At 44.2% G+C, this 10,573-nt stretch overlaps 1 protein-coding gene across 1 annotated transcript; it reads right to left on the reverse strand.

Moving 5' to 3' along the window:
* Positions 1-598: 598 nt before the first annotated feature.
* Positions 599-9,294, reverse strand: LOC308412774 (uncharacterized protein). The gene is made up of 2 exons (XM_080907340.1): positions 6,530-9,294; positions 599-899 (listed from the first exon to the last, which is right to left on the reverse strand). Exon 1 carries the CDS (start codon positions 8,483-8,485, stop codon positions 7,157-7,159), a length of 1,329 nt encoding a protein of 442 aa, XP_080763466.1. The 5' UTR covers positions 8,486-9,294; the 3' UTR covers positions 599-899; positions 6,530-7,156.
* Between the last annotated feature and the right edge of the window lie 1,279 nt (positions 9,295-10,573).

Genomic DNA, 10,573 nt, shown 5'->3' on the forward strand with positions numbered 1-10,573 from the left:
CTGGAGTGGACAAGTTTATAACTTTATAAAAAAACATATTTTTGGGGAAAAAAGAGTTGAACATTTTTTTTCATGTCCTGAGAAGAATAAAAGCACTTAAGAAAAAAATCTTGACCAAGGCTTTCATAATTCATGCATCAGAGGGCTAGATCAACAGGACCCTAAGAGCCTTCATCAGGAGCTCAATGGGGATGTGTCGTACAGCACTAGAGGCCAACTTGCGGGATCTAACAAAGAAATTGTGAACACCACAGGCCCACGCAACATCCGATTCCAGTTGAACTGTTTATTTTACAGGCTGTCAAACACACTCAAATACTTTCTTTGCGGCAGCTCAGCCACAGAGCTTCCTGGAGGTTAGCTTGACTGCTCTGTCTCTGCACGCACACACCTCCTCTCTGGTCCTCAGCGTCACCACAAGACGAGAAGCTGGCACTGCCCCTTGAGCCCACAGCCCCACCCCTCCACCGCAGCGGAGCCAGAGACCAGACCCCTGCCACACACCCCCACTGCCCGACTGAAGCCGGGGCTACATCCGGCTGAACCTACCCCCCCCCCCTCCCCCCTTGAGCAAATTCTCTCGCGATAACCTTCCCAGTACAGCTTTGCTCTCAGGACCAGGACGCACTGAATTTCACGGGGCTTGGACCTTCTTCCCAGTTTTCTTTAATAAGGTGGAGCACCCCTTGCGGCTTCCTGCTGAACAGCAACTCAAAGGGATAAAATCTCGTGGAGGCCTGGGGCACCTCCAGCCCTGCAAACAACAGAGGATCTAGCCAGTGATCCCAACTGCATTTTTACTCGTGAAAGAACTTACAAATCATGGACTTCCAGCCCTCCTGCCCCGGCGTCCGTGCCACTCTCCCTGCCTCAGGAACAGTGCCAGCCGCTTCCGGACCCTGGGAAGGCAGAGAGGAGAGAAATGGGTTGGTTTGATTTTATGCTCTAGTAATGAAATACTGTCCACTACTACTGATAGTTTTAATTATGCGTTAAGGTTCCAAAATTTATTCTTCACACTCTTAGCTGGACATAATTATTTTTTGATTTGCTGTTTTTATTGAGATTGATCCATGAGACAGTCCTGGTTGCATCTGCGGCTTAATTGTTTTAAGCTTTCATTAGCTCAGTGATCTAATATCCTGCAGTTTCAGCTGCAGTGCTGCTTTTTAAACTTTTCTTGCAGACCGAAAAAGCTAAAAAGCTTTTTATTTTCATGACTTACAAAAGGACAAAAAGATGTTCTGAACTCCTCCTCTTTCCTAATTGCTGTGATGTGAGATAATTTTTGGTCCATTAACTTGCCATGAAACCAAATGACCTTAAATTAGTTCGCAGGTTCAAAGACAGAAGGACCTCAAAGTGAGTTACACATAAGTGTATCATAAGTAAGACCCATAGTGAAATCGATAGGCTGCCGAGTTACCCAGATAATAGAACTATAAGCAGTTAATGTTTAAAATATTTATTAAACACACATACCACATTAAACACAACATTATTATATGATTTCTCAGCAATTTTAGTGGTGTGAAAAAGTGTTTGCCCCTTTTCTGATTTCGTTTTTATTTATTTATTTTTTGTATGTTTGTCACACTTAAATGTTTCAGATCATCAAACAAATTTAAATAACAGAAAGAGATAACACAAGTAAACACAAAATGCAGGTGTTTATTATTAAGGGGGGAAAAATCCAAATCTACATGGGGCTATGTGAAAAAGTTATTGACCCCTAGACCTAATAACTGGTTGGGCCACCTTTAACAGCAACAACTGCAATCAAGCTTTTGAAATAACTGGCAAAGAGTCTTTTACTCAGCTGTGGAGGACTTTTGGTCCACTCATCTTTGCAGAATTGTTGTAATCCAGCCACATTGGAAGGTTTTCAAGCATGAACCACCTTTTTAAGGTCACGCCACAACATCTCAGTGGGATTCAAGGCAGGACTTTGAATAGGCAGCTCCAAAGTCATCATTTTGGTTTTCTTGACAAAATGTTTCTTACAATGAAAACGCTACATCCAGATGAACAGAATTAACTTTTTGGAATTTCCTTACCTGGATAATTGATCATACATCAACACAACTGCAATCAAGCATTTGCAATAACTATCAGTGATTCAACTTGTCCCCTTCACACCCATACACTGTGTTGTGTTCAGTGCTTTTTATTTCCACACATAGGCTAGAACCGCTTGCTTTGTTCCTCTCCGGCTCTAACTCTGCTCAGTCTAATCAGCTCACTCTGCTCAGCTCACAGTCCGTTCCTCTTGCTCAAGCAGCTACTGAAAAAGGGGGTAAACATAATTAGTGCGACAGGAATCAGCTGTGTCCACAGCCTCCCCTGGCACTGCCCTCTGAACCCTCCCCTGCAGCTGGGCAACAAACCATACCCCGCCAAAGACTCTTTTACAGTGCGGTGGAGGAACTTTGACTCGGCCACTCCAAAGTCTTCATTTTGCTTTTCTTAAGCTATTCAGAGGTGGACTTGGTGTGTTTCGGGTCATTGTCCTGCTTCAGAACCCAAGTGCTCTTTAGCTTGAGGTCATGAATTGTGGCTCAAGAGTTGGGAGTTCGCCTTGTAATTGGAAGGTTGCCAGTTCGAGCCCCGGCTTGGACAGTCTCGGTCGTTGTGTCCTTGGGCAAGACACTTCACCTGTTGCCTACTGGTGGTGGTCAGAGGGCCCGGTGGCGCCAGTGTCTGGCAGCCTCGCCTCTGTCAGTGCGCCCCAGGGTGGCTGTGGCTACAATGTAGCTGCCATCACCAGTGTGTGAATGTGTGTGTGAATGGGTGGATGACTGGATATGTAAAGCGCTTTGGGGTCCTTAGGGACTAGAAAAGCACTATATAAATACAGGCCATTTACCATTACCATTTACCATGAACAGATAGCCGGACATTCTCTTGACATCTGTGAAATATTTTTTCGTTTTTAGCGTTTATTTTTATTAATATTATTTTTCTTTGGCATTTTGCCTTAATTGGATAGTGATAGTAAAGATAGACATGAAAGTGAAGGTAGAGAATGAGGACAACACACAGCAAAAGGCTGCAGGTCGGACTCCCAGCCTTTCCGGCCATGTGGCATGTCTCTAAACGTTAGAGCACTTATGCAAATATGAGATGTCTTGATAAATCGAGCAGATATTTGAAGTTTACACAAAAACATTCTCGCATGAAAATATCTTAAAAGTTTATTTTGTGACCCAGACAGAGTAATATTTCAAACTCCGCCACTCTGCGTTCCTCCGCCACTGCCTCGTTTGAGTTTTGGATGAAATGGATTCTGGGATATTGCATTTCGTCATTTCGAGCTGATTGGAGACCAAAACAGCCAATCAGATTTTTTTTGCATCCAAGTCTGTGATTGGCTGGTTTTGTGGCACAAATATAACGCTGTACAGAAAGAGTTGAGCGCACACGGGCAGAAATGTTGAGAGCGCAAGCAACACATTGTGAGCAAGTGCAAATGCAAAAACTGAGCGAGAGGGGCTGCTGTTGTGTGTGTGTGTGTGTGTGTGTGTGTGTGTGTGTGTGTGTGTGTGTGTGTGTGTGTGTGTGTGTGTGTGTGTGTGTGGATAATAGCAAACACGGAAGTACATTTTTTGCACGCAGCAATGAATTTTGTTCATTCAAATTTAGCTTTTCTTCGCTCAAAATAAATTTCTCCTGAAAATGCAACACTTGCACCTGCAAATTTTTTTTTACGTGTGCTCAGAATAGTGGCACAAAAATACGCCATAGTCATCAGGGGGAGTTTCACCTGTGTTAATCTGGAATGGAATATGTGACTTGTTGCTGTGTGCACCTTTAGCTAAAATCGTCATTTATGCTGGTTTTTGCTGCGGCTCCAAATGAGGGATTTCTGTGTCTGCGTTGGTTCCCTCATTAATCACAGTGCTAATGTGCTGTATTACAGATGAGACAAAAGTGTATAATATCCCATCTGTGCAAAATTGCACCCGGCCGTCCGGGTGGGCAGGTGGGAGGCGTGATACCCAAGTTTGTGAACGAAGTGAAGTACTTTCATGCTGATTTAGCCATGTTTATTATGCTAAAAGAAAACTATACCAAGTTGGTGTCATGCAGCGAACTCATGTGATTAAAAATGGGTAATTGATTTCACATTATTGTGATTTATTTTGTGTATATGATACCCATGAAATATTTCAGGGCACTTTGCATTTATTTAACTTAACTAACTTTTTCAGATGCTAAACAGGCCTGTTAAAATATTATTTTAGCATTTAAGAGAAAATAGACTGTATGCTAAATCTCATAAACATGAACAGTCATGTTCTGTTAGTTATACGATTTGATTTATATTGTTAAAATTTTATTGCTGTAAATTGCAGTTTGCCTGTATTCCCAGATAAAAAGTGATATACATGTTCTGATTTTATTTAAAAGCTAAGGTGCAAGATGTTTCTGCATTTTTTGTAATGGATTGGGGAATGGGAGCTGGAAGAGCAGTCTTCTTTTCTAATTTGTCAGTCTATATATCCTACTTTGTTTTCCTCACCTCCAGCCATTCTAACTCTCTCCCACCAAAGATGCAAGCAGAGGAGGTGACCAAGAGACATGAGGAGCGAGAGAACCTCAGTCAGTCATCACTATAGTGATGGGACATCTTTATGTTGGAGCCTAATTTTAGAGTGATGTCAGTTAAAAGAGGTGTGCCACATCTGCTGTCTCGTACCAGAGCACTGCTGTGTCTGATGTCTGACAGAAGAAAGCAGTGTAAAATGTAAATGAGAAAAGTCCAACCTCTTATATAGATCGATAGATAAATGGATAAACACATTGATTGGAAATCAGTGTGCCTTTACTTTAGTAGTTCTCTATTACCTGAGCTCACCATGTGTGAAATTTATAATTAATATCTGAACTCAACAAAAATATACTTCTTTTGAAATTCAAAACATAAAAAATAATATAAAAAATGTCTTTATGTCCCTTAAATGCATTGCTATAACTCACACCACTAAATTGTTTTGTTCAGAGAAAGTAGAGAGGAGACATATGTGGAGTTCAGTCTGCAGGTTCTTCCTCATCAGTAGGAGCCTTTCAAGAACCTATCACACTCAAATCTTGTTTCCATGTGACAAGGCCACAAAATGACATGTCCAAACTGATAACACTTGTAAAAATCTGTTTGTGAGAAAACATCTGTGAAGCAGTTTTGGCTTGTACACTTCTGTATTCTGAAGTCTATCAGAGTGTTATGTGGATGAAATTCTCATTTACCTCATGTGGGCTGGATGTGTTCAGCGGATCTTACAAGTCCCCAGTTCTGTGTAAAAAACTTCTTTTTAAACTTGCGTTTTTGTTTGTTTCTTGGTGTTTTGGAAACTATTTGTTTCAAAGGGACTTAATTGCATCTGAAACTAATCTGTTTGTGATATTGAGATCCAGGAACAGACAACAATAGAATTATGATAATGTTATGTCTGATAGGTGTACGTGGATCAGTGAACGAATTTCACAGTAAGACAGCTGGAATTGCTGGCTGAGTGCAGAATCTCTTTTGCATTTTAAAATAGCAAGTATAAAAGGAGACTGCGTCTTCTGGTGTTTTTACATCTGCTGTGTTTAATCCATTTAGATCGACTCGGGTCTGTTTTCCCTGTTGGCCCAATTGGGGGCGGAATAAAACAATTGCCCAGAAATTGTTCTAAAAATTTAAAAAGCTGAGCAAATATTGTTTGTTTGTTATGTAAAATTGATAACTTGATGAAATCCTCATACTGCAATTACATAACAGCAAAGGGGTACTGTATAACTATAAGTAGGACTTTGTTATATTATTATAAATTAAGGAGGATGGGTGTGTTGGCACCACAATACAGCAAATTGAGACCAGCATTTCTATAAAGACTAACCATCCAATTTTTAGCAGTTGTTGGCGTTTCCTTCTTTATAAAGAATAAACCGTGATGTGGGAATCAGATCAACAAAACAGTTTATATAGCATATTGCACATCAGTGAATCCCAATCTCTATTTGCCTGACCTCCCCATTAGTCACTGATGAGGAGTCATCAGGCTGGAACACAATTAGCTGGAACCCAAGATAAAAAAAAGAAGTTAATACTGCATAACTCTCCCCTGCTGCTAACTCCATTTAACAATTTACAGCCTGAAAACATTTCACTCTTCACTTGGATTGATTTTTTTTTTTACTCTTTAATTTGTACACATTATTATTCATAGGTCAATATTTTAGGGTTACGAGGATTCAAATAAAGACACTCGGAGTCTGATATTGAGAAATTTGTTTTCATCATCTGATCATTGGCCTAATTTAGAAATGTTTGGATGGACCAGCAAAACAGCGTATACTGTCACTAGATAGGTTTATGAGTAGAACTCAATCAAGCTTCTACTATGTAAATGAGTGAATAAAAACCAGTCACATACAGCAAGGCAACTATGGGCAACAATCTTCCACCGGCCCTTCCAGAGCCTGATTCTACTGGAGGTTTCTTCTTGTTTAAAGAAGTACTTTTCATAGGAAGTCATATTGTCACCTCAGGTTCGCTGACCTCCAGCTCCGGCTGAGCGGGTCCCTCCTCGGCTGGCAGCGAGAGCTCCTCCGGCTCGCTGAGCTCCTCCTCGGCTGGCAGCGAGAGCTCCTCCTCGGCTGGCAGCGAGAGCTCCTCCTCGGCTGGCAGCGAGAGCTCCTCTGGCTCGCTGAGCTCCTCCTCGGCTGGCAGCGAGAGCTCCTCCCGCCCGCTGAGCTCCTCCTGCCCGGCAGCGAGAGCTCCTCCCGCCCGCTGAGCTCCTCCCGCCCGCTGAGCTCCTCCCGCCCGCTGAGCTCCGGCTCCGGCTCGCAGGGCTCCACAGATGGCCGTGCGGGCACCTCCGGCTGCGCTTCAGCCACAGACGGATGATCCGGAGGCGAAGATGGTGACGCGGCGCACGCAGGCGGGGAAGGTGAAGGTAGAGCCGGTGACGAAGATGGCTGAGGGGTGACTGCGTGCGGATGAGATGATGACGGCGCTACAACCGCAGATGGTGAAGCCGCCAGCGGCGTGGAGACTGCTGAATGAGGCGACGCTAGTCGTACTGTAGGCCGGCTTGCAGCAGCGTCAGCGGTGTCACCATCCACTGAAAACAAAAAAGCAGATGGGGTGAGAAATGAAAAAGTGTCCGTATTACTCACCACAGCCGATTCTTGAGATGTCCGGGAGGGTGGCTGCGGTGAGGAACGCCGGCGGCGCGAACGTTGTATCAGGCTGAAGAACCTCAGGCTGGCCGAGTAGGGGGGCAGCCTGGATCGGAGAGTGGAGGTGAAGGGTGTTGAGCAGGAAATCTGCCACAATCGGAAAAAGATTGTCCAACACCCAGGGAAAACAAGTCAGTGTTTCCTGCAACCGCTTCTCCACAGCACAACGTAAACTCTCCGCGTGCGCTTCCAGCCACAGTTCACATAGGCGATTTACTTCGTCTGTCACCTCCCTCCTGCTGAGCTCCGGCTCCCGCTCGCTGAGCTCCTGCTCGGGCAGAGCGAGCTCCTCCCTCTCGCTGAGCTCCGGCTCCCGCTCGCTGAGCTCCTGCTCGGGCAGAGCGAGCTCCTCCAGCATTAGCTCGCCGAGCTCCTCCGGCTCACTGAGCTCCTCCGGCTGCGGAGCGGCTATAGACGGTTGGTGATCCGGAGGTGAAGAAGATGGTTGAGCGGGTGATGTGGATGGTGACCGGGATGAGACGGCAGGCGGTGAGGTAGATGTCACGGGGAATGATTCAGCAGGTGACGGCTGAATTACTAGCCGGGCGATAGGTTGTGGTACGGCTACAGGCTGGGCAGCTGGCTGTATAAACATAGCCCCAGAATAAACAGTTCTAGACGAAACGGTCCTAACTCCTGGGTCCGAAGGAACATCAGGAGCACAGTCTCTTGAACCAGGAGGAAAAAACTCGTTCTCAAAACTAACATTGTCATCCTCCCAAACAGGAGAAACACGAGCTCTAGGGTTCACGGAGCTGGCATTCACAGCCTTGGGGGAAACAGTCTGTTTATCCCTAGGCACGAAAGGTGAATGAAGGGAGACTCTGTCACTCACCCTAGGCGGTTGTTTGAGCCGAATCCCTGGCTCCTGCTGGAGCTGTGAGTGCTGGCTGCGTGTTCGCTGCCTCCCTGTTGAAGAGGGAGCGTCGCTGGCGGAATGTGACGAGGGCGGATTCTGAAGTGGCTGCTCCTGCTGTGATGTGGAAATGCTGGGTGAGTCAGGTGGCACGATGATAATTCCTAACATTTTGTAAAAAGCTTGTCCAGGTGTAAGCAGATTGCTGGCAGGCTCGTAGTAATCCTCCCGGGACCGGCTGGAGCGTTTTCTGCGAGACCGAGGCGTCCGCGGGGAGGAAACAGACGAGTGGGCCGACGGGTAGGCTGCCAGCGAGGAACGGCAGCACGGAGGCCCTCCAAGCACTAGTCGGGTCCGGTCAAAACGGGAGCTGCGCTTCCGCGGTGAGTCCGCTGGGTCCATAGTGGCTGGATCGTTCTGTCACGGTCTGGCTGGCAGACCGTGGGGATGTGAGAAATGAGGACCCAAAATGCAGGACTTGGCGCTGAAGGCAGTGCGTTTATTTACAGTGGTGACAATCCAAACAACAATAAATTCCCCGTGCGATCCCAACTCCCGTTCCGTGTCTTCTCCTTTATCCCGTGCTCCGTGCTCTGTCTCCGTTCCCTGTGTACTGTCCGTGTGCTGCCTCCTGGTCGCCACAATTCCTCCTGAGAAACACGCATACAAAAGGCAGTCGTGAGTACAAAACCTAACGGCAGACTTGCACTAACCTTGCACGATAAACTAAGACTGACGGGAAGTCACTCAACGATCCAGCGTCGAGGAGCTCTCAGCCACACTGTTTTGAAGCTCCTCTGACGAGGCTTGATCGGCGCCAGGTGTGTGTGGATTCCTGGGTGGGACCGGTCAGCTGGCAGGGCCACACCCACCAGGCCTAGAAGTGCCTGCCACGACCGCACCCTCACACACATGCACACACCCATAAACACCTGACAGTACACCAACACGGAAAACAGGACAGCAGACACAACCATAATAACAATAACCACAATAATAATGATAATAACTACAATAGTAGTCCAGACTGCTCACGGACCCCGAATCCCTGGAACTGGGTCCGTGACACATATGATTATTGTAGTTTTCTCTGTTGTATTATTAAAGTGTCTACCTTACAATACAAAGCACCTTGAGGCAACTGTTGTTTCAGTTTCAAAGTTTAGTATTCAGATCTGTTGTGTTAAATATTTTTGCATCCCCTTATGAACCTCAGTAAACGGCTTATCTTTTGTTAAGTTTCCTGCCTCCAAGCATCTGCTTTTAGGTCCTCTTCTCTACAAAACGTGATCTGTGTCCCGCAGACTGCACAACAAACAGCATTTACAATCTGTTTTGCTGCCCTTAAGTGAGTCAAAAATAACTATTAACGCCAGTGTGTGTTGAACCACCCTCATTTCTTTCTAATTTGCTTCCAAGGAGCTAGACCTTTTATATAATTTTTTTAGTCTTGAACAATAGTTCTCCAGGCTTTCTGAAGGTCATTTCTTTGGACAATGGCTGCTTTCTCATTCGTTTTGAAACCAGTCCCAGTACTGACCATTTTCAGAGTAATGTTTTTTTGTTAAGCCACTTATCACTGACCTATAACTCATTGAAGAATAAAAATGCTACTAACGGATGAAACCATGTTGTACCTACACATAAAAGACAACTTAGGAAAGAAAACAATTTTAGTTAACTTTTAGTAACTTTTAGTCACTCCCTTACTAGCAGTCTTAACACATATATTGTTTAAATTTTTATTAGATAAATAAACAAAATAAAGCAAAGACAATAGCCAAAAACATGGCATATAATTTAATGCCAGAGGCATTAAAAGGTTGTCTCTGGTAGCAGTGCTGATTCTACGATTGAATCTGTTCAGTTTTATCACTCCGCTCTCTCATGGTCCTTTATTTGATGTTAGGCTTTAGTTCTCTTTTTTTCTGCAAATGGAGGCCAAGTTTGTGGATAGTGGCTCTTTTGTGCTGTAATACTTTTGCTGCTGCCCGTATTTAACTGTGCTTATCATTTCATATTTTTGTAATTATACATTTTTTGTTGTAAATTTAATAAAGAACAATGTCATTGCAAAGAGTACCTCTTGTTTGAAAGCTGTCAGCTAAGAACAGAGGTCAATATTCTGTCTCCGCATTTTTCTCTAGATGGTAAATGATTAGTTGTAATCCAAAGCACTTTATACAAGTGCTTTGAAACAGCATTCAAAGCACTTTATACAAATTATTGTGGTTTAGTAATTCAACAAATTGATAAAATACTCACTCTTAGCATATAAACTTCCAAAAAAAGGAAAATTGAAAAAGGCAACAATAAATAATAAAAACAACTGTACTATGTAGGTTTGCAAGAAACCGCTTATTGAACAAAATCACATAAGAAACTCTTCATTAAACTATTTTTCTGACATAGTTTTGAGAAATAGATGCAGATACAGTTACAGTTAGGATGAAGTTAAGATAACAAAAACTGGAAATACTGTATAACTGT

The sequence above is a fragment of the Rhamphochromis sp. 'chilingali' genome, assembly GCF_963969265.1.
Source record: "Rhamphochromis sp. 'chilingali' genome assembly, chromosome: 16".
In the NCBI taxonomy this organism is placed as follows: Eukaryota; Metazoa; Chordata; class Actinopteri; order Cichliformes; family Cichlidae; genus Rhamphochromis; species Rhamphochromis sp. 'chilingali'.

Excerpts from the sequence above, each read along its gene's own strand:
- LOC308412774 (XM_080907340.1), bottom strand. The coding sequence starts at position 8,485 with ATGGACCCAGCGGACTCACCGCGGAAGCGCAGCTCCCGTTTTGACCGG.